General features: G+C 39.6%; 1 protein-coding gene and 1 non-coding gene across 7 annotated transcripts in view; both read right to left on the bottom strand.

Moving 5' to 3' along the window:
* The window catches only part of COL14A1 (collagen type XIV alpha 1 chain), a 267,412-nt gene that overhangs the window by 116,038 nt on the left and 126,307 nt on the right, over nt 1–25,067 (bottom strand). For 5 of the 6 annotated variants that reach the window (XM_073794695.1, XM_019932070.3, XM_073794696.1 and 2 more), the window contains 7 exons: nt 24,521–24,653; nt 23,146–23,205; nt 21,389–21,540; nt 13,724–13,853; nt 8,010–8,132; nt 5,674–5,823; nt 2,432–2,548 (listed from right to left, as the gene is read on the bottom strand). In XM_073794695.1, the coding sequence (XP_073650796.1) occupies nt 2,432–2,548; nt 5,674–5,823; nt 8,010–8,132; nt 13,724–13,853; nt 21,389–21,540; nt 23,146–23,205; nt 24,521–24,653 (865 nt within the window). The remainder of the gene's footprint in view (nt 1–2,431; nt 2,549–5,673; nt 5,824–8,009; nt 8,133–13,723; nt 13,854–21,388; nt 21,541–23,145; nt 23,206–24,520; nt 24,654–25,067) is intronic. The other variant, XM_019932069.3, reaches the window with a different exon arrangement.
* LOC117308759 (U6 spliceosomal RNA) lies at nt 19,445–19,551 on the bottom strand. The gene has a single exon (XR_004522940.1). It is a non-coding gene; the product is annotated as a U6 spliceosomal RNA (small nuclear RNA).

Below are 25,067 nucleotides of genomic sequence, written 5' to 3'. Positions count from 1 at the left end.
GGAGGAATTGGGTCCCATTTCTCTCTAGTTTCCCCTGTGATTGAGGGGGAAGGGCTAAAATTTCTGCAGAGGTAGCATATGTAGCCAGTGAGAGATATTACAGAGTTAAAACAGCGGGAGCCCTGGGACTTCTGTGCCCATGGAAGAAGGGGCATCTGATCACAAGTCCTTCGAAGGCAGTGATCAGGATAATGATCACATTTCTCTGTGAGATAAAGAAACTCAACCTAATTCTTCCCCACTCCAATGTGGAAAGACTATTCCCTGACCTAAATTGTGTAAGTTAAAATGTCTAAACATATTCCCTACTGCTCTCCCCACATTAACTCCCCACCCCAAACATCCATTAGAATCTGTTGCTGTCTAGTTGGTTAATAATATTCAGTTGGACACCTGAGTGAGTAAGATGTAGGCTAACTGGGCTTATAAATCTCTCAGCTATAAGTGCTGATGAAAAATAAATTGAGCAACACTTTTGTCCGTTCCTATTGAATTGAGACTGTTGAGGCTCAGTCAAAGAGGTTTTTGGCAGCCTGAAAACAATCCTGGGAGAGTACAAATTAACTGGAAGAAGGAAATAGGGACTTGCATTTTTTGCTAGTAAAAATCTTGGCATCAGAAAGAGCATACTGAGGTTTTAAATTACCAGATCAATGTTATCAGACCCGTCAATCACATCCTCTGATAAGAATCCCAGTGCCATTTTGCAAATATGCCAAAGTAAAATCATTAAAAAATAATAATAATAAACTGATGGATTTCACTAATCCGTGATAGACAGTTTTGATATCTTTATGTCAATCTATATAATTATAATTTTTAATGAAAGCCAGTGAATATCTACAGGAACCTATGTCTCAGTGCCAACTTCTTAAATGATATAAAAGATAAAAATATTCTGGAGTAGTTTGGAAGTGTGATTTTTATAGCTACTATTTTGTTAAAGCTTAACAAATACCACCAAAATGTGATAAATGTCAACCGTTCTATATTAAAGTGCGACTTAGCTAGCCTTAAAAAGATAAATGAAACATAACTCCTCAAGATTTATAGTTGTTTCTCAAACACTTGCATATCTTTCATCTAATTCTGCTTAAGCATCCCATAAATCACATAAAACCACCATAAAACCCATATGGTTTGTCCTGACTTTCCCTTATTCAATGTTTATTCCAGATTAAAGCCACTCCCGTAAGCTTAGCCAGTCTGGCTAAAGAGACCCTTATGGGATCACATGCAGGGAATCAAGGAATTAATAGCTTAAGCACGCCTGCGGAGACAATGCCTTGGCTGGTGTTGGCAGGAATCTCTTCTCCTGTTCTCATCTCCTATTCTCGTATTTTCAGCATATTTCCAAACACTCTCAGCACTCTACTAAACTGTGCTTTCCACTTTCTGGATTGGATCAAAAGTGGGATTTCTGCATGTTGAATGTAGTTATAGCCAGGGATGTGGGCTACGAACTAAACTCAGTCCTATCCAGACCCGAAAAATTAGCTCTTTCTGCTTTTTCAAATGGGGAAACCATGATCATTTACCCAGAAAGAAAAAATATTTAACGATCTTATTAGCAAGTTTGAAAGGTTAAAAAAAATCATCTGGGATTCTCTAGTGTCTATGTCCTCCCCCAAAAATAACAAGACGCATCTCTTCTACTGATAATACAAATCTGATTAAAGTAATTTTCATTATTGGATCTCATCTTCTGAATATTACTCATGTTGATAATGTGAAAAGAGGATTAATGGTCCCTATAAACTCATTTTTGGGGAATCAGTCTTTTGCCATTCTTCTTGATACTTTTAGTGAAAATAAGCAGACATTTTTAGTGTTTCAACTTTGAAGCCAAGTCCCAAATTGTAGATGTACTTGAGAGCCGTGACGCTGAAGAATCCGTCCATGATAGCATAGATACCTCATATCATCTCCTGAATGAGGGTTTGCTGCTCATCAATTATCCGCAAAAGTAAAAAAAAAAAAAAAAAAATCACTGAGAAAAACATTAGAGTCAAACCTAGATCCCCATGGAGTGAAGACCAACATAACAGCGCCATATAATTTTAACATATGTTACCAGTCCTGCCTATTCAGCTCCTATCACCAATAGCAGCTTACATTTCCTGGGTGCTTAATACGTGCAAAGCACTGTTGCAAATGTTTTACAGGGATTCTCTCAGCTTAATCCTAGCAGAATGCCACAAGATCAGCACTACGGTTCTACCCATTAACTACAGATGGGAAAATGGAGGTTTGGAGAGGTTAAAAAATTGGCTTAACCAGCCGTCCTGATTCCAAACCCCTGCACGATCCATAACATAATATTGCCTCCTCAAAAGAATGCTTTTGTCTAATGTTCCTTGTGTGTTGTCCACAGTGATTGGCACAGAGTACATGAGTATTGACAAAAACATATGTGATGGATTGCACTTACCCTGACGGGATTCGATAACTATCCTGTAGGCAGTGGCATGACGTTGCACCTGCCAGCGAGCACACACGCTGGTTGTTTGGATCTGGTCTGCCTGAAGATTGGTCACACCCAAAAACACTGTAGTGAAATAGAAACATAACTATGTCATATTGCAGACAATGCCACAAATGTCCCCAAGTCTGAATTAACATGGTAAAATTCGAATTCAAATTTCCGTAGCCAGTGGTGGGAAATTCGTAAAGTCACAATAAATTAGTGCACAAAAGATTAACTATTTTATAACTTAAAAAAGCAGTTGCGGGCTTCCCTGGTGGTGCGGTGGTTGAGAGTCCGCCTGCCGATGCAGGGGACGCGAGTTCATGCCCCGGTCCAGGAAGATCCCACATGCCGCGCAGCGGCTGGGCCCGTGAGCCATGGCCGCTGAGTCTGCGCGTCCGGAGCCTGTGCTCCGCAACGGGAGAGGCCACAACAGTGAGAGGCCCGCGTACCCCCCCAAAAAAAAAAAAAAAAAAACCAGTTGCAAAACATGATGTATGATAGGGTCTGTCTGCTATTTGCAAACACAAAAGAAAATATATATTCTGGAAAAGACCAGAAGCAAGGGTAGTAAACTTATGGGTGATTTTAAATCTTTCCTCTTTATTTATGTGTGCTTTTAAAATATTCCACAATTAATATATAATACTTTTATAATAAAAACGTTTAATACGATATACACTCATCAACCACTGAAAGATAGTCATGGTTTAAATGAAAGGGAAGAGCAAAGCAGACAAAGGGGAAGTCTTATTCAGACAGAAGCAGTTCACACCGACTGGTCTTCAAAACATGATTGAATGACAATGGATACGTATTTGAAAATTTAAAAAGGAAAGATTTTACACAGATAAAAAATAATCAAAAGAAATACACAGATTCTTATACTCTTAGAGCAAACGCTGTGATATTCAAAAATGATTCACAGGGAGTTTATTTGGGGAAGCAGTAAAAATGTTGTTTCTCCAATACAATAGAGGACTAAACATTCAGTGTTTATCACTTAGAGCCAAGCAGAAAGAGCAGAAAATTAAGAATGTTTACTTTCTCTAATGACCTCTGACTTCATCCACATCATTTCCTCATACTTCCCCTCTCTTTTAGCTACTTCATAAAGTTTAAAAATAGCTTATAATTACTTTTCAAGACAGTAGAGATAATCTAGACTAATCAGTTTGCATCTTGACATTATTCCTTTCTGTTAGGTCAGCAAGGGAAAACCTTCTTCCCTAAGGCCAATTAAACAACCCTCTCCCCCCAAGAAAAAAGGAAATCAATAACGATTTATATAACCACACTAAATTTTAAAAACACCTTGAATTAATTTATTTGCCATTGTATGGGGTTTTATCTTGCTTGGGAGAAAGAGAGAAAACAAATAATAAGCCAATCTAATTTTTACTTTAAGGGTAGACTATAAAACAGTTCAATACCCTCAGTCTTTTAAAATATATTTGGAATAATCACCACATTTAATAAAGGGGAGAAGAGGGATGAAACAGAAGAAAGAGGGGAGCAGAGAAAGGAGGATAAAAAGAGACAAGAAAGAGTAAGGAGAAGAAAGACCAATAGAAAATCATGGACATAAAACATGGCACAAACAGAAAGGGTAATCTGGAGAGGAAAATGAAGATAAACTAGAGGAGAGAGGTAAGAAAGGGTAGGGAAATGCACAGGGGACTCCAAGCTATTCCTAAGGAGGGACTGAGGGGTTGCTATAATGGCACAACACAGGGAAATTACTTGCAGTTTACAGTAGTACCTAAAACAGTATCATTTCAACAGCCAAGTACGAGATCAGAACCACAGGCCAAAGCCTTCCTAGGTCTGTTGAAGACAGAGACTATTTCTTCTGAGATTAAACTGATTCCATATCTAGCCTTTAAAATCTAAATATATTCCATAAAAGAGAATTCAGGAAGCTTTCTCTAATGAAAGGATAGGCCCTATATAAAACATAGTTGCCAGATATAGGTGGCTTGGGGTTTGGTCTAATATATGCCTCATCCTTACAAATTCCTTTTATCGGATTAATTTTTTGATTAGCAGTCAGAGTGAGATATGGCCCAAATGCATAAAGCACAATTATTACAATAATAATAGTGGCTATTCATTGAGTGCTTGCCATATGGTAGACACTTTTTATACATTATCTCTTTAATCCTGCCAAGCAGCCTGTAAACAGTTATGATTGTCTTCATCTCGGAGTTGAGAAAATTTAGGCTCAGAGAAGTTAAGTAATTTGCTCAAGGCCTTAGCTAATAAGTAGGAGATTTAAGGTTTATACTTCTGATTATACCATGATGATCATTCTCGAGTATGGGGCATGTACTGTTGATAGCACTCAGGATAATTTCAGTGATCACACAGCCAAACCCTTTTTATTTTGGTCATTTATGTATTAACCTTTAACGTGTATTGAAAATACTGGTTTTCTGTTTAGAGTAATTTGTGGGTTTTAAAAGCATTTAAGTAAAAAAAAAAAAAAAACAGAAACTGTAAGTCCATTTAAAGAAATATATTAAACAGATGGTGTGGAAGCATAACAAACGTCAGGAATATGGAACATATGTGCTGGAGTTGGAAAACACTGTATTATGCCATGGGTGTCTGCAAGTGGTGCATGCCAAGGAGAAGTCCCAGATGGTGAGCAGACAGCATGTAAACCCTTCAAAGATAGAGAAGGAAGTCTTTTGAGTGGTGCAAGTATCTTTTACGGATGGGGTGTGTGTGTGTGCGTGTGTGTGTGTGTGTGTGCACGCGAGATAGAGAGAGAGAGAGAGAGAGAGAGAGAGAGAGAGAGAGAGAGAGAGAGAGAGAGAGAGAGGAGGGGCAAAGGCTTTGAGAAAAGGCAAATTTCCCCCGGCTCAACTTTGATAGGTTTTGGCCACATCAGGCTATACAGGTTGGTTGGAAAATTTCACCTAATTTGAAAAATACCAGCAAAGACTTCCCAGAAGGAAATCCCATCCACCACCATCAAATATATTGGAATGCCAGGTTCTGACATTCCGTCTGCCAACCAGGACTCTGAACTATAGCCCTGAGTAAGGAGCACACCTTTCTTTCCACGAAACACCATCCAGAAAGGGCAAGGCTGAGAAAAAGAAAAACCAACCGCCAAGTTGAAGCAGGGGTTGAGTTATAGGGAAAACAAAGCAGCAAAACCACATGCAGGGGCTGAAGTGACAGGACATCAGTCTTACGTGTTTTCACCACGCCTGTTAGAGCGTCGCTGAAACCTGAGGCCTGGGAAGCAAATATTTTCACGTTGTAGTCCATCCCACTGAGGAGGTTTGTAATAAGGATGGTGTTGATGTTAGCCCCTACGAATGTTTCCAGCGTTGGGCCAGCAACTAAGAAGAAAGAGTGTATTTCAGTTATAACAGAATGTGGAAAAATGGAAACACTCCTGAAGTAACAGTACTTATTCCACTGTGTTTCAGATTGTCCCAAAGGCAAACAGCAGAGCTGGGGTTTGAATCTAGCCCCATTTAGCTCCAAGACTTACATACCTGACTCCCAGCCTAAGGCTCTTTTTAGGCAACTAGTTCTTCCCCTGGTACTTGAAGAAGCTGGCCCACCCCGCAATCCACCACCCACCATAGTGCGAGGCCTTCACAGTGGAGCTCCTATCGTTGCCATAGGCTTTGGGGCATGTGCTAAACAGAAGTCATTTTCAGTTACCCCACCTCAGGTACCTAGCTTTGTCCCCGGACAGCATGCAAGTGGCCTTAGCAGCAAATTTTATCATGGACACTATGCCATACCTTGCCACATGGGGGACCAGCATGTATGTTACCATCATGGGCTTTATCCACTCCTCTTATGCTTTTTAAGACCAGACAGATGACACTTGTACTCCAAGGCCCTTGACTATCTGGCTTCTTTGGGCTTCTACATTTTCATCTCTGTTTCAACTCAGCGGAATCTCTGATCATTAAAAACACTCCATGCTATGTCCTATACAAGTGTATTTACCTCCTGCCTCTTCCCCTATGTGCTCATTCTTTGAGCGCTTTGACTTAATAAGGTCCTAAAATACTTATCACTTTACTCCAGAACCCCCTCCTTCCAACAATATATTTATATTTTTCTGTATGTATGTGTTATCTCAGTAGAGATTTTCCCACACCCCCAACTCTCAATGCAAATGACATCATACAGTTCTTCCACTTGACCTAGAACCGGATTTTTCAACCTCAGCACTGTTGACATTTTGGGCTAGATAATTTTTTATTTTGGAGCTATGGGGGAGTAAGTTGCCTACACTGACTTGTAAGATGCTTAACCGTACCTGCTAGAGGCCAATAGCAACTCCCTACACCCCAAGTTGGGACAGAACGTAGACAACCAAAATATCTCTGTTGGGCAGCAAAACTGTACCAGTTAAGAACCACTGGCCTAAAACAAAGCTATTTTCCCTCAGAAAATCTGCTAAGTATTTATAGAATGGTCCAAAGAATAAATTCAGCAGGGCTGTTTTGCAAATGAACACGTGCCTCAGGCCTAAAGAAAAGAAACAAAAAAGTTGGTGTTGGATCCCAAGGCATCAGTCTTGAGCAAGCTAGTGCATTCATGGTATATTCTTGCTCTTTCATTTTTATGGTTCATAGATATGTCTGTCTGGAGAAATTGGAGGTGGAGTATTTTAACTGTATGGACCTAGATAATGGGACACAATAGAAAAGTCTGGAAGGTGTTTCAGAGGCAAGAGCTACATCTCAGATGACAGATTGAGACTCACAGAGTTTTTGAGGGCAGAAAGAGCTTTTTAATGACCCAGAGGATGATTTTTAAATTTTCCTGCCAAATCAAGAGAAATAATAGGAGAACCCTTTCCTGCTGAACAATTGGAGTACTGAAGGCCCAGGTCCAGAAAACTGAGAAGACTCTTATAATATCTATTTTTAGCCTCCTGTTTAAACTTCATGAAAATACTCAGTGTCAGGAGATGATACTGTAACAGGTGAAGTTGCACATGGTCCCCACGGGCAGATGGACCAAGGGTACAATCTCCCCCATCTGGGTCATTCTCCTGCCTTCAGGAAATAATGATGTGGGAAGTAAGGACAGAGGTGATCAAGGTGGCTGAGAGGTTTATGAGAAAGCCTTTTACTACCACAATCTTAGGGCTCTGATGAATTTTATACCTTAACGTAGTTTCCAAAATAAGGAGACTGAGAAGTTGGTAAATGGAGTTTTTCCAACTAATTCAAGAAGAGGTAGAAGAGGAATTAGAGATTACAGATTCCAAATACTCATCGAGCCCTAGAAGCTTCCTACTGCTATGGGGTCAAGGTCGGTTTAGGCAGCTCCTTGTCTGGGGTGTGTCTAGGTCAGGTGTAAACTAAGTATATATTCTGCTCGTTAGCGTATCAGTTATGTTTACGTAAGGTCATAAGTTCAAAGCCTTTTTTTTTTCCAAAATGGTAAGAGACTCTTCCCATTTCTTAAAGCCAAAGATGAAACCAAACATAGAAAGTAAAAACAAAAATAACCTATCTTGAAAGACAATAATTTTTTAAAAAGCGTGACTTACCACTGACAGGTTTGTAGACAATCCTATAGCCCTTTACAGGGGAAGATGGGGGATCCCATGTAATGCGCAATCTGTTATACCATTCTTCTGAAACCTGTAAGTTTTGGGGACCAGAAGGTGGCACTGGGCAGGAAGGAAGATGAAAAAAGGGGGTTTAGTGTGGTTTCCATCTTTACAACCTACCCTGTGGTTAACAAAATCTAAGATATCTTCCCACAATGTTAAAAATACTGACAAGGGAAATGTGCTAAAACACATGGTAAGAAGGCTTTGAGAATCCATGGTTGTGTTAAATATTAAATAATAGAAAATAATTGTTCTTGTGGTAAAACACTGTTTTCTGAAGATCAGCAGTTCATTCAATGAAATTTGGGTTCCTTCTTCTTCAGTTACTTTTAAGTAAAACTGAATTGAGTAGTGTTTATTAAAAAATTTCTGTTGACACACCACTCTGTTTCACTGTCAAAGGATGTTTGTACAGCCATATCAAGGATGATTAGATAATAGTAATGATGGTAATTCTCAGAGGTAAGATGCTGATGATTTTTTTTGCTTTCATCTTCACATTACCTATATTTTTTGAAACTTTGTATCATCATCCATCAATTTTTTTATCAAAACATTAAAGCCATTTATATGAAGGACCTTTGTAAAATACTGTGAATATTGATGGATATTATCATCACTTTGTTGTTGAGAATTTAGTTGTGTTGACCACTGCTTAAAAAATGTGGACCATCCAAACTTATTTCAAAGGACACAGTTTGAAATAATTTTACTGTAAAGATACTGTTAAATGTGATAGTATTTCCGTAATGAAGTTTAAGTCATATTTCTATAGTAATAGTCTTTAAATAGTTTTTATTTGTGTGAGTGTATCATGGAACTCTCTTACAAATTATGTTATTTTAAATTTTTTTAATTTTTATACAATTTTTAAAGGTTACTTTTCATTTACAGTTATTACAAAATAGTGGCTGTATTCCCCGTGTTCTACAAGACATCCTTAAGCCTATCTTACACCCAATAGTTTGTACCTCCCACCGCCTCACCCCTACATTTCCCCCCCTGCACCACTGGTAACCACTAGTTTGTTCTCTATACCCTTGAGACTGCTTCTTTTATGTTATACTCATTACTTCGTTGTATTTTTTAGAACCCACATATACAAATTATGCTAATTTTGAACATGTGAAACTTAAAAGTGGTTCTTCGAGTCCAGGTCATCAGCCTTGATGGAGCCCCTTTGCCTTCCCACTGCCTTCCTCCCCTCCCCCCAGCAGTGGTGGATTTAAGGTAATTTTATGGAATTTTAGAGTGTTAAATAACAAAATCCAAAACCAACTCTGAAGAGCAGAATTTACTATGCTACTTTTAAACCACTCTTGCCTGCTTTTTTTTTTTTTTTTTAAATTTATATTTAAAAGCACATGGTAGATTGCTTTGGGTAGTATAGCCATTTTCACAATGTTGATTCCTCCAATCCAAGAACATGGTATATCTCTCCATCTGTTTGTATCACCTTTAATTCTTTCATCAGTGTCTTATACTTTTCTGTATACAGATCTTTTGTCTCCTTGGGTAGGTTTACTCCTAGGTATTTTATTCTTTTTGTTGCAGTGGTAAATGGGAGTGCTTCCTTAATTTCTCTTTCAGATTTTTCATCATGAGTGTATAGGAAGGCAAGAGATTTCTGTGCATTAATTTTGTATCCTGCTACTTTACCAAATTCATTGATTAGCTCTAGTAGTTTTCTGGTAGCATTTGTACAGAAACACAAAAGACCCTGAATAGCCAAAGCAATCTTGAGAAAGACAAACGGAGCTGGAAGAATCAGGCTCCCGGACTTCAGACTATACTACAAAGCTACAGTAATCAAGACAATATGGTACTGGCACAAAACATAAATATAGATCAATGGAACAGGAGAGAAAGCTGAGAGATGAACCCACGCACATATGGTCACCTTATCTTTGATAAAGGAGGCAAGAATACACAATGGAGAAAAGACAGCCTCTTCAATAAGTGGTGCTGGGAAAACTGGACAGCTAAATTAATTTCTAAACAGTGAAATTAGAACACTGCCTAACACCATACACAAAAATAAACTCAAAATGGATTAAAGACCTAAATGTAAGGCCAGACACTATAAACCTCTTAGAGGAAAACATAGGCAGAACACTCTATGACATAAATCATAGCAAGATCCTTTTTGACCCACCTCCGAAAGTAATGGAAATAAAAACAAAAATAAAAAAATGGGACCTAATGAAACTTAAAACCTTTTGCATAGCAAAGGAAAACATAAACAAGACAAAAAGACAACCTTCAAAATGGGAGAAATATTTGCAAATGAAGCAACTGACAAAGGATTAATCTCCAAAATTTACAAGCAGCTCATGTAGCTCAATATCAAAAAAAACAAACAACCCAATCTAAAAATGGGCAGAAGACCTAAATAGACATTTCTCAAAGAAGATATACAGATTGCCAACAAACACATGAAAGGATGCTCAACATCATTAATCATTAGAGAAATGCCAGTCAGAACTACAATGAGATATCACCTCACACCAGTCAGAATGGCCATCATCAAAAAATCTAGAAACAATAAATGCTGGAGAGGGTGTGGAGAAAAGGGAATCCTCTTGCACTGTTGGTGGGAATGTAAATTCATACAGCCACTATGGAGAACAGTATGGAGGTTCCTTAAAAAACTAAAAATAGAATTACCATATGACCGAGCAATCCCACTACTGGGCATATACCCTGAGAAAACCATAATTCAAAAAGAGTCATGTACCACAATGTTCACTGCAGCTCTATTTACAATAGCCCGGAGATGGAAACAACATAATGTCCATCAACAGATGAATGGATAAAGAAGATGTGTGACATATATACCGTGGAATATTACTCAGCCATAAAAAGAAATGAAATTGAATTATTTGTAGTGAAGTGGATGGACCTAGAGTCTGTCATACAAAGTGAAGTAAGTCAGAAAGAGAAAAATAAATACCATATGCTAACCCATATATATGGAATCTAAAAAAAGAAAAATGGTTCTGAAGAACCTAGGTGCAAGACAGGAATAAAGGCACAGATGTAGAGAATGGACTTGAGGACATGGGGAGGGGGAAGGGGAAGCTGGGACGAAGTGAGAGAGTAGGAGGGGCATATATACACTACCAAATGTAAAAAAGATAGCTAGTGGGAAGCAGCCACATAGCACAAGGAGATCAGCTAAGTGCTTTGTGACCACCTAGAGGGGTGGGATAGGGAGGGTGGGAGGGAGTTGCAAGAGGGAAGAGATATGGGGACATACGTATATGTAAAACTGATTCACTTTGTTATACAGCAGAAACTAACACACCATTGTAAAGCAATTATACTCCAATAAAGATGTTAAAAAAAAAAAGCACATGGTAGATGCTTCATAAATGTTAGGTGAATAACTACTTCTTAAATTGCTGTTTAAGTCTGTGGTTCTCAACTGTTTATTTAGCAGCAAAATACCAAAAGATGCTGGAAATGCCAATATGCTGATCAAATCAATATGCCAACATATGGGAAAAGTGAAATGAAGAGCTCGGTGCTGTCCCACTGCTCTGCTCTTCCCTTTCCTTCTCTCCTTCTACATGACCCCTAAGGAAATAACCGTAGCAGCTCATGTGGCTGCTAATACTCTGATCTGGACGATATTTAGCAAACTGTGCAGGCTCGGTGTGAGCGTGGGTGGAGGCCCTCATAGCACGGGCCCGGGGAGGAGGGGGAGATGCCAGCACTGTCGAAGGAGGAGCTAATAATACCCATTTGCTCAGCTGAGCAGAGTCAGGACTTCGCGTTTTGCAGCTACAGAATTTTAATAACTTTTATACTTAATTAAAAAATCCATACTTAGGGGCTTCCCTGGTGGCGCAGTGGTTGGGAGTCCGCCTGCCAATGCAGGGGACGCGGGTTCGTGCCCCGGTCCTGGAGGGTCCCGCATGCCGCGGAGCGGCTGGGCCCGTGGGTCATGGCCGCTGGGCCTGCGCGTCCGGGGCCTGTGCTCCGCGGTGGGAGAGGCCACAACGGTGAGAGGCCCGCGTACCACAAAAAAAAAAAATCCATAATTAGGTGCCCAGGTAGAGAATTCAGCCCTTGCTACCATTCTGCACCTAATCACGCATAATGGCTTAGTAACTGTGGTAGACTGAAGATCAGCCCAGGTTTTTTGTCCTTCCTCCCATTGAGAGGTGGAAGGTATGATGCTGTCTTTGAATTGGGTTCTATGACCACCTTGACCAACAGACGACAGCAGAAATGACATTGTACTAGTTCCAAGCGTAGCCCTTAACTGTCCTGACAGTTTCCACTTTCCACCTCTTGGAACTCTTGCTCTTATAGTCCTGAGTCATCATGTAAAAACCACGACTATCTTGCTGGAAAGACCACATGGAAACATGCTAAAATGACATGAAGGGGCCCAGCCTCTGGGCATCTCCACCAAGATGCCAGGCATGTGGGTAAAGTTGTTTTGGACCCTCCAGACCAACCCAGCCACCAGGTAACTGTGGTCAATACTACGTGAAACAGAAGGATTTTCCAGCAAGGCTTGCCTAATATCCTGACCCACAAAATCAAGCAATACAATAAAATAGTTGCTGTTTTAAGCCACCAGCTTCTGGGGTCATCTTCATGCAAGTAGCATCACAACAGTAATGAAGACAACTTAGACTCTGTGGTGCTTTGACCATGTGTTTTCATGCATGCTTCTCACTTGATCATCATGACCAAGACATCTACAACACACATGCTGTGCTGCCTTCTCTGTGCCACACAGCACTGTAGGAGCTTGGTATATGCAGAGATGACAGTACAGGTGAGGTCCTGGGCACTTATGATGCTGCTCTCCAGGGATGGGAGACAGACAGTGAACAAATACATGAGTAAGCAAGAAAGTATCAGATAGCAAATAGGGCCATGACATGACCAAAAACAAAACGATAACAAAAACAACCCAGGATGATATCAGAAAGAGTGGGAGCTGCTTTGCATGGGTGGTCAGAAAAGCCTGAGCAGGTGACATGGAGCTGAGACCAAAATGACAAGAAAAAGCCAGAAAGGCAAACATCTGGGAAAGGATATTTCCTACGGAAGGAATGGCTAGTGCATAGGTTCTAAGGCAGAAACAAGCTTAAAAAGTCCAGTGAAGAGCAGGAAAGGAGGTATGGCTGAGAGAACTGTCAGGAGAGGAGATCAAAGAGCAGGGTCCAGGTCACCTAGGGCCCTGGAGGGCCTGGGAAGGACATTAGATTTTAGCCCGAGTACAATGGGAAGCTGTTGGGTGGCTTGAAATGAAGGTGTGACATGAGATCATTCATGTTTTAAAAAGCTTCTCAGGCTGCTGTGAGGAGAATAAAGGATCCAAGAATGGAAGCAGGAAGACTCATTCGAGTGGGAGAATTAGACGCTGGAGGAGTAAGATGTAGTTGCATTTTAAGTCTTAGGTTTTAGAGACAAGAAAACGGAAGCCCAGATCAGTGAAACAACTTGCTCAAAGTCACGCAGCTTGAATGTGTGAAGACAGAATTCAAACGGATTTTCTCTCTCCAAATCATTTTTGCTCTTTTCACCCCGCTGCACTGCGGCTACCCGGGCGGGTTGCATTACACAGGACAAGCATTTTCACCTAATTAGTCAGCTAGTGACCACAGGGGGAAAGCTTCACTCACAGGTTTTTCCAGGGGCAGAGACACTGACCCCTTCTCCATCATCGTAAATGGGAGTCACTGTGACTTTGTATTCAGTATCGGAAAGCAGATTCTTCAGAAGGAGATTGTTCTGGCTTCCAGGCACCATAACCTGAAGAGAAAAGCAAAGGACCGTGGTCTTAGTTAAGACTTTCATTCCTGCTGCTCTACTAACGCGGTGGGACTGTAGGCACGCTGAAATAATTAGAAGCAAGGAGATGTGCTTGGGGGGTGATGATAAGAAAGAAGGGCATTCATGCAAAAGCATTTCTCTCTGAAATTCCCCTCAGAACACCCCTTAGTTTCTAATCACTAATACGGAAGGCTTAAATTTGAAGCTCTTAAGCCCTAAGGGGTGGTCTTCTCTCAACATCTTTTCAGTATTTGTAAAGCAGCCAGAAGAGAGAATAATCTTCCTTTTGGAAAGCAGGTGTTTATGGCTTAGGAGTGTTCATTCTATAATCTAGCCCGCATATCACATTGGATTCTACTTGAAATCCTCTTGAAAATTCAGCCTTCCATTCTTTCCCTTTCAGAGATCATCTAATCCCAGTATTTTAGAAAAGGGTGGATGCTAGCCAAGAACAACATTACCACACATTAAATCCAAGATTTCCGAGTTGAAAGATATTTACCAATGACACTAAACAATGTCGCAGCTTTTTTATTTCTGAAAGGAGATGTCTTCCTCAATCTGAAATCACCATGCCTCTGACTCTAAAGGCTGCATAAAATAAAATGCAGCGATGGGGTGGACACCGCTCGAGCATCAGTGCAATGTTCCATGTGGCTCAGCAGTGCGAATCCTGGCATCTCTAAAAGAATATGTGGACCAGAAAAGCCACATGTTCTCAATACTAAAACCACAGAACTTTCTGCCTAGGCTTCAGCAGTGCGATGCTGGCACATCTCTGGGCCATTTAAAAGACTTAATCATGGTTGGAAAAAATGCTAGGTTGTAAGAACTGACCCAAACGCATTTAAGGGAGTCACAAGACTGGGACAGCTGGAGATGCTTTTGGATTCAAGAGCTGGGTAAAATGCCAGCAGGCAAAGGGCATGCTGTCTCCTTCTGGATGAGGGAAGGAACCTATAAATCATGGAAAAAGCCCTCGAAAGCCTCGAGGTGAACTCAGAAGCAGCTGTTGCTAAGATATTGCTAAGCTCTAAAAGCAGGATTTTTTTTTTAATATGAAAAAGGAAGTCTGAATTAAGTGATTTATATTAGAGTAATATGATTTTCTCCTCATGTGAAATGACACTGCAATACACCGGATGGTACTGATGTAGTCCTGGGAGGGAGATTTTATAAAAGGAGCTCTGTTTTATTCTAAAATGAGTTAGATAAGCCTGGCATTAAGAACTTGTAAAGAAAGAACTGTGGTTGCCCTGTCTTGTCTTAGCCTATCCATGCAGCTTCCTTTAGGGCATTTCTTTTCAATATAACCCTCTGGAGCCCAGAGCCTGGGCATTTGTTCCGAGCTGTCTGCCTAGCAAACCACCCATGATGATGTTCCCTATATAAGGTCATCCCTCAAACTGAGAAGCACACGGCCTTGGAACCAATCAAGTTTAGCCTGTAGGGTACTGAAAAGCAATGGGACCATTCCGGAGGGCTCATTTTTGCTTGCCAGGTAGTAGTTGCTGTGGTTTATAATAACAGCCCTCATTTAGCTAGCTGCTATTATCTGCCAAGTACTACTCTAAGTATTCTAATGTAGTAATTCAGTTACTCTTCACCACAACCTTTTGAGGTAAGAAGTATGATTACTCTCATTTTACAGATGGGGAAACTGAGACCCACATAGCTATTGGGTTAAAAAAAAAAAAAAGCCATATTGAAATCCTGAATATCTGGCCCGAGCCTTTTTTTTTTTTTTGCAGTACGCGGGCCTCTTATTGTTGTGGCCTCTCCCGTTGCGAAGCACAGGCTCCGGACGCACAGGCTCAGCGGCCATGGCTCACGGGCCCAGCCGCTCCGCGGCATGTGGGATCTTCCCAGACCGGGGCACGAACCCGTGTCCCCCTGCATCGGCAGGCAGACTCTCAACCACTGTGCCACCTTCCCGAGCCTTTTTTAAATCACTGCCCTCTGCTCCACTTGACTGCTCTAGCAAATCTCTTTATCCTAATGATACTCATTCCCAAGAATAAAATGTAAACCTCCTCTTGGGCATTCAAAGTTCCTTCTACTTGACCTCTGCTTGTTTGCACAAAGCAAGGTAAAGATAGGTGCCCACTTAGAAGATCTAAATATACACTTCTCCAAAAAAAGACATACAGATGGCTGGATAGCACATAAAAAGAGGCTCAACATCACTGATTATTAGAGAAATGCAAATCAAAACTACAATAAGGTATCACCTCACACCTGTCAGAATGGCCATCATCAAGAAGTCTACTAATAATAAGTGCTGGAGAGGGTGCAGAGAAAAGGGAACCCTCCCAAAGTGTTATTGGGAATGTAAATTGGTTCAACCACTATGGAGAACAGTATGGAGGTTTCTTCAAAAACTAAAAATAGAGCTACCATATGATCCAGCAATCCCACTACTGGGTATATATCCAGATAAAACCATAATTCAAAAAGATACATGCACTCCAATGTTCATTGCAGCACTATTTACCATAGCAAGGACAAGGAAGCAACCTGAATGTCCATCGACAGAAGAATGGATAAAGAGGATGCGGTACATATATATAATGGAATATTACTCAGCCATAAAAAGGAAATAATGCCATTTGCAGCAACATAGATGGACCTAGAGATTATCATACTAAGTGAAGTCAGACAGAGAAAGACAAATATATGATATAACTCATATGTGGAATCTAATTTTTTTAAATGATATAAATGAACCTATTTACAAAATAGAAAGACTCACAGATTGCGAAAACAAACTTATGGTTACCAAAGGGGAAATGTGTAGGGGGGAGGGGATAAATTAGGAGCTTGAGATTAACATACACACACTACTATATACAAAATAGATAACCAACAAGGACTTACTGTATAGCACAGGGAACTCTACTTAACATTCTGTAATAACCTATATGGGAAAAGAATCTAAAAAAGAATGAATATACGTATATGTATAATTGAATCACTTTGCTGTACACCTGAAACTAACACAACAGTGTAAATCAACTATACTCGAATAAAATTTAAAAAAAAAAAAAGGATAGGTGTCCACTAAAGACAGATGCTACAGGTCATAGCAGATGATGGTTTTGCTGAGAAAACAATTCTATAAAAGATGCTCATGGGTAAATGAGGTGCAAATCTAACCAGTGAACTTCATGTTTTTAATTTTTTCAGAAATGCAACTTCATGTCTGGCTCCATGATTGTCCAGAGCTCTTCAGAGCAGCCTGGATCCCATCCAGCAAGCTGTTTCCACAGTAGAAGAGGATTCCCCACATCTCAGTTTGTTCCTATCTTAGAAAGTTCTGTTTCTAGACAGTGATTTTCATGCCTTCTATGGTGAAAGACTAGGTAGGGCTAGTGCCGTTATGTTTTAATCTCAGTCCCTGACGACCAATATTTTTATAAAATACAGTAAAACAAAATCGCCAGAAAATACGGTCATATTCTTGGACGTTCCAGCAGTGTCAGATTGCTGTAAACGTTTCTAAGCTTAATCTTAATACCTGAACTTATCTTGTAAGAGACTGAGCCACATTCTGAGTTTCCCTACTCTAGAACATTTCTTGCAACTCAGAATTCAGGACATGGTTTTAGATTTTTACATGTAGGTTCTAGAAAAGCCTGGAATCCTGATTGGCCTTTCACAAATTAAGACATGTGAGACCTCCCTCCCCTGGCAACAAAATTCAGGGCAATGTCATTGCTACGTCTCCATATTTCTGAGCAGAGTTGAAAGTCAATCCTTATGAAATATCTGACAGGGGGGTTTACTTTCTAAGAGTTCAAAAGCTTTTTATTGGGAATATTTGGTAGATTTGATTATACTTAGAAAATAAAGAAATACTTCACTTAACCTCAATTGGAAAAGTAAATTTAATTCCCCTTGCTTTATATATATTAAAGCCTGACTTTGGTTTACAATATACCTATACTATTCTCTAACTTCAATACTTTAGCTTATCATTTCCTCAGGTAAATTTAATCAGCTTTTATAGTTAAGGAAAATTTGGAAAGATGGTAAGAGGCATTTCTCTTATCCAGACATTTCTTTTCTCACTTTTGTAATATGGTTTAGCCATCTGTCCTTCCCTGCCTGCATCATTATTTTAAGATATTCATTTGGTTGAACCTGTCTACAAAACAGAAACAGAGTCACAGACATTGAGAACAGACTGGTGGTTGCCAAGGGGAAGGGGTTGGGGGAGGGGTTGAGTGGGGGATTGGGGTTAGCAGGTGAAGCTATTATATACATAATGGATAAACAACAAGGTCCTACTGTATAGCACTGGGATGATAAACCATAATGGATAAGAACATTTAAAAAAAGAATGTATATATAATATATATATGTATAACTGAATCACTTTGTTGTACAGCAGAAATTAACACATTGTAAATCAATTATACTTCAATAAAAAAACAAAAAAAAGAAAATATTTAAGATATGCATTTGCTGTGTGGGAGTGAATATAGATCTTCAAGTTCCTGACCTACGTTGGTTCTATAATCTAAATCTAGATGCATGCACTTTCTGTCTTCAGTAATAATAATACGTTACATTTACATAGTAGTAACATTTCATAAGACACTGAGATATAAATTCTCAATTACTCCTCAGGTGAGTCCTTGAAAATATGCCTGTAAATTAAGAGTGAACAAATCTAATTTCATTGGAATTCACTATAGGGGCTTGAGAGTTAAAGAATTCTAAAGTACTTTCTTCTGTGGAGCAAAAATATTTCTGCACAGTAAATAATCACCATCAAAGTTATCAATATTTTTCATTTTTATTAAGGGTTTGTTTAACTGGGGCACATGTGTGTTGAAGACTTTTGATCTTTTCTTCTTCATCTAGGTGTCCAAGTTTGTTTCAAAATAAACAGTGTGAAATGAAAGAAACTAGCAAAGGGAAAATTATCTAGAGATAATCCAAAGTAAATATTATTATTATTTTACCTTGCATAGCTTGTAAGTGCATGCACAAGATTAAACTGTAACTCATTCCAAATTAGCGGGAATAATTTAGCAAGAAGCTTAATGTGTTTCTTGGTAAGAGAAGAAACAAAAACCAAAACAAAACTCTCACTCTGGGAAGTTTTTATGGGTTTCATTTTAGGGACTAAGTTAAAATATGAGGGCAATAACAGGGAAAGTAAAACATCCAAATTAGGTCTTTAGTTACCACGGCTAAGCACAATTTTAATTTTTTTGAATTTTCCAATCATGGATTATTTGAAATCTATGATCCGAGTGAATTTATAAATCAACCTATTTTGTTCAAGTGTCCATTAATTTTCCAAAAGTACTCCCAGACCGATTTCATGGACCTTCTGCTTGTTCACAGTGGACGTGGTTACTGTCCATTGTGTTATCATTGTGTTCTACAACAATTCATCCATCAGCTTGAAATTAAGTACTTTCCTGAGAGACTCTTGAGCTCAAACCATGGTTTATGTATTGATATCATACAGATACAAATAATTTGCCACCAAAGGCTTTATAAGTAAGGAAAAGGAAGAAAGGATAATAATGCTATTCTTTTTTCTTTTTTCTTTTTTAAATATGGAACGCTTCACGAATTTGCGTGTCATCCTTGCGCAGGGGCCATGCTAATCTTCTCTGTATCGTTTCAACTTTAGTACATGTGCTGCCGAGGCGAGCACAATAATGCTATTCTTGAACAATAATGTATGTGGAGATTTCTTTCCTAGAGTGTCACAAATATAATGCAGCAGAGGGAAAGAAATGCAACTAATGAAGCTAAATAAAGCGTATTTCATAACTAAAAGGAAAAATTTCTCTTGGATACAAACCGGAGTTATCGGGCCTGATGGGAAGTGTGCCTAGGAAACAATTTTCAGGTTCTAGAGTAAAAGGAATGGTATGGTGTAAATAAAGAAAACATGGGAAGGCCACGATTAAGACTGTACCCAAGTTTTCCAAAAACACTAATTCAAAAAGATACATGCACCACAACGTTGACAGCAGCACTACCTACAATTGCCAAGATATGGAAACAACCTAAGCGTCCATCAGCAAATGAAGGGATAAATAAAATGTGGTACATATACACAATGGAATAGTACTCAGCCATAAAAAAGAATGAAATCTTGCCATTTGTGACAGCTTGGATGGACTTGGAGGGCATTATGCTAAGTGAAATAAGTCAGGCAAAGAAAGACAAATACTGTATGATATCACTTATATGTGGAATCTAAAAAATACAACAAACTAGTGAATAAAACAAAAAAGAAGCAGACTCACAGATATAGAGAACAAACTGGTAGTTACCGGTGGGGAGAGGTGGGGAGGTGGGGAGTTAGAGGCACAAACTATTGGGTGTAAGATAGGCTCAAGGATATATTATACAAAGTGGGGAATATAGCCAATATTTTGTAATAGCTGTAAATGGAAACTAACCTTTAAAAACTGTATAAAATTTTTTTTAATTTTAAAAAATAAAAACACTTTATTTCTTAATAAAAAAGAGTCTACCCAGGTTTTCAATAGAGAAAAACAAATACAGATGAAACAACTTAAAGAAAACTCAACACATAAAAACCTAAATCCCACAGGGAGACACTCATGATTAAGAATACATTAGAAATGACTATAAATCTGCTCAAAGAGAGTCAATGTCAGTGAAAAATACAACTATTTGTTAATGGATGGCATTTCATTAGGAACACTTCAACTGCGTAAAGAAGACCTTTGAGTTATGCTTCATTTAAAAACTTTTAATCAGATTCCCAAGGGCAAAAAAGTTACATATGTGTATATATACATATAGAATTTTATATATTGGACTTCCCTGGTGCTGCAGTGGTTAAGAATCCGCCTGCCAATGCAGGGGAAACGGGTGCAATCCCTGGTCCGGGAAGACCCCACATGCCACGGAGCAACTAAGCCCAAGTGCCACAACTACTGAGCCTGCGCTCTAGAGCCCACACGCCACAACTACTGAGCCCGTATGCCTAGAGCCCGTGCTCCACAACAAGAGAAGCCACCGCAATGAGAAGCCCTGTGCACTGCAACAAAGAGTAGCCCCTGCTCACCGCAACTAGAGAAAGCCCACGTGCAGCAGCGAAGATGCAACACAACCAAAATAAATAAATAAAAGAAGTTTATATATTAAAAATTTACATATCAAAAGTATACACACACTCACACACACACATATACCCACACACACAGACAAGTGTATAATGGACTATTTATGACCCAATTTTTGTGCTCTAACATGTTGTCAAGGCAACAGAAGCAAAGCGGTAAAGAAGGTTCAGATGCTTTATCAATTTTAAGCACGTTGTATGCGGAGCACGTTTCGGAGACAGAAAGTCATCAGGAGACCAGTTGTTAAGTTTGGATCAAGCAAAAACATTAGTTTCCAGAGAAATGAAGAAACGGGAGTAAAGCTTGCGTTAATCTCAGGAAATAGTCTCGTTAGCCTGGTTAGTCAGGAAACTTGTGGAGTTGCTAGTCAGCTGTATTTATACAGACCGTTCCTACCACTTCTTCGGCAGGGTCCCCTTGAGCAGTCAGATAGGTCACCCTGAACTGCTGCACACTGCTGTCTGAAATGTCCCATTTTACCCGCAGGCTAGAAGTGGTTTCATCATCTACAACCAGGTTTCTGACTCCCGTGCGGAAAACTGGAATAAACACAACCAAGTATTTAAGGAACTTTTCATCCATCATATTTCAAAATGAGCTACAGAGATGATTTGTGGACATGACAACAAGTATCATTTAATGTATCTCTACCATGTAGACCCAGGTGAAGCGAGAACAACTCAGCTTTAGTTAATAGAGAGCCATGATACCTACTGGTAGCAAACAAAAATGGGCTTAAGAGATCTCAAGGTGAGATCATGGATCGCTCAAACCACCAGCTCTGTATATACACTAAGAAGGGGAACTGGGGAGCAGCCCTTAGACTAGGAAACCAGAAGGGGAACCCAAAGAGGAGCACGACTGTGAGAACTTCACATTAGGGCTGAGCTGGAGAAGAGGGCGTGAGGGACCAAATGTGGTCAACCTCGGCGTGCAATCTAGCATCCAACACACATCCCATCACCTGCTCCCCCATTTCTGTTTTAACACTTGTCACTCAAAGCACAAATCTCCCACCAGGGCTGCCTCTATCCACTCAGGCCACATGGATTTCATCCTTTCTCTGAGATCTGTCCACACTCCTTCACTCGTTTTCTCTGACACGTTCCTTTTCATCTCCCAAAGTGACTGCTCTCTCATTTGTCCCATTGTTTCTTCTCCCTCTTGTGCCAACTTCCTTTCATTCTGTCCATCTCCATGGACTCTTTCTTCTCTTCATTCATTTATTCATTCATTCAGCAAACGTTCATTGAGCTTTTCCTGTATGTCAGACTGGTTAGGCCTTTAAGACATACAATGATCTACAGTCGACAAAAATAGTGAAAGTGTCACAGAGGAGACAGGAGAGTGACATTTATCAGGCAAAACTTTACCTACTAGGCTGTAGGTACAGAATGCAACATCTCACCTTCAGGGTTAGGAGTTCTAGATGGCAGGAGGATATGGGAAAAGCATGAAACATATGGTTGAGGCCAGGAAGGGAAGCAGAACCCAGTCAGGAAGCATCTTGTATGTTATGATTAAGAGATGTGGGGTCATAAAGAAGGGCTCAGTAAAGGTTAACTGAAGAATGAATGAATCAGTGAACGAATGAATAAATGAATGGTATTGGAGATTCACTGAAAGGTTTTAGGTCAAGAAATAAATATCAACAAACTTGCTTAATCTAGTTGACTGTGACAACTAGTTGGGAGGTATATTATAACGGAGGGGAGAGTTAAGCTGAGAGAGAAAATAGCTGATGTAGGAACACCAATACACCAGCCACGGCTCAGTTACCCACAGAAATGCATGGAAACAATGATATGAATAATTCTCAACAGAAAGCAATAGGAGAAGGTACTGAGACCAAGAGTAGGGCAGAGACTCCTGGGGCTGGATACTAACGTCCTCTAAAAGATTAGAATGGGAATTCAAAACAAAGATGGGAAAAATAGAGAGTACCACAGTGATACTGATTAGTAGACGAGAAGACCAATTAGCATTTAGGGATAAGAAGAGGTTGAGAGCTCTGAGGGGAGTGAAATTTGAACTGGTATGCCCTGTTCCTAATCAATCATATAAATCAAATAAAACTCGGATAATATAACTTCTGTTTAAATCAAATTTTTCTTATGGGTAAACAGGCTTCTATTTGTCCTTACCTGATGTCACAGGCCTGGTAGGTGCTTCGGTCGTAGGCGGTTCTGTCCAAACACTGTCAACTAAAAAAATATTCCTCACTTTAAAATTCTGTAATAATGACAACTCTATACATTTGTGTATATCACTTTATAGTTTTCAAAGAAAAGTTCACCTATATTATGTCACTTGTTTCTCACAACAACCTTGACCACGGTTGCAAGAGAGAAGTGAGTTGTAAGGTAGACATTGTATCTATTCCACAGATAAGGAAACAAACCCAAAGAAGTTAGTTTCTAATCACAGATACCAGCCTTCACATAACCACTTGAATTACATCTATAAAATTGTGAAACCTCCCAGTTACTTTGAAATGGGGCATAACCATGGTGAGGAAAGGAAATTAAACAGTGCTATAGATCAAGTTGTAAAGGGGCTGCCAAATAGGACCAGCAAGGAAGACAATAAGAAGTGCATCTGCTATTTCTTGTATCCACCCTGGACAACCAGTGGATGGAGCTGCTGTGTGGTGATCCGCCTAGATGCCCTCTTCATCAACATACTCATCCAGCAGCTTCTGGAGTACAGCTGCCAATGGCTCAGAGCTCTGGTAACTGCCTTGCCTGGGGTTGCAGACTCTGTCAGGGGATGGCCTGCCTCCAATCACTGGGGATGCAGGGATAGAAAGGCCCAGCCCCTTTGACTCAACTTGGGACCACTCAGAAGGGTCATACCAGGTCCAGAATTTCTAATAGAATTAGCTGAGGGCTCTGTTTTAGCTTCTCCCTAAGTCCTATTTCCTTACAGATATATCTCCCAACTACACTCTTCAATAAACCTTCTGGATGCAATTTTCTACTTCAGAATCTGGCTCCAGGGAACCCAATCAAAGATAATTTAATATGTGGTTAATACCTCATACTTAAAAAATGAATCAGCAAGTGAATTTTGTGGATTCTTGGAACCAAGATCAACTTGGGAAATTCCAGAAACTCTTGGACATTTTTGCCCTATATTTATTTGTTTGCTCATTTATAACTTATTTCATCTATCCATCCATCCATCCATTTATCCACCCATCCATCCATCCAACCATTCCTCCATTCAACAAATATTCATTGCACAGTTAAAATATGCCAAGAACTGTGCTAAGTGTTGGGGACATAATGGTGAACAAGACAGATATGGTCCCTGCCTTTAGGTGATGATAGACTAGGAGTCTAATAAGATGCTCCACATATTGCTTTCATTAAAGGTAAAAATGTATGAAGAGTTCTAGGGACAAAGCCTCTGTAGCCAGGAATAAGGCTGATGTGCAGGGAACCTGGTGGCGTGAAGAGTGTGTCAGAATAAATGGTCGGAGCTTGTGAAGTCCATCTTGGCCTGACCAAGACTTACGTGTGGTCCCAACGGCAGTCACTACCTCAGTCTCACTTCCACCATCCAGTACAGCCAACAGGGAAACTTCATATTCAGTGCCAGGTTCCAGGCCTTCAATAACATATGAGTCTTGGTCTTCTTTTAGGACAACCTGAAAAGTATTTGGTGCTTAGTAACTGGGTTTACTTGAATAACATAGGAAAAAGTTAAGAAAAAATAATAAAATGGAAAGATGTTATCCCGAGCGTAAGCAATAAGTGACTAAGCATCAACAACTTCAGGGCCGTTGAATTCAATTTTAAAGTCAAACCAGAGACTTTTTTCTTTTCAAATCTCTCAGCAACTAAACGATTAATATTGCAAAAGGGGCCTTTTTTGAAGTTTTTAAAAATTTCATTTATGACTATCAAAGAATCTGGAAATCCATAACATATATAACTAAAGCCCTAGCAAAAATGCATTTTAATTTTACAAAAGTCATATGATTTGACATTTGTAAAACTCCAGGTCATGGAAAATAGTAATTACTTTTGGGATTCTCAATGTGTCTTAAAACAAAGACCAA

The sequence above is a fragment of the Tursiops truncatus genome, chromosome 17 (assembly GCF_011762595.2).
Source record: "Tursiops truncatus isolate mTurTru1 chromosome 17, mTurTru1.mat.Y, whole genome shotgun sequence".
Taxonomy (NCBI): domain Eukaryota; kingdom Metazoa; phylum Chordata; class Mammalia; order Artiodactyla; family Delphinidae; genus Tursiops; species Tursiops truncatus.
Note: the sequence above shows the minus strand (reverse complement) of the source record. Positions and strands in the feature narration are given on the sequence as shown.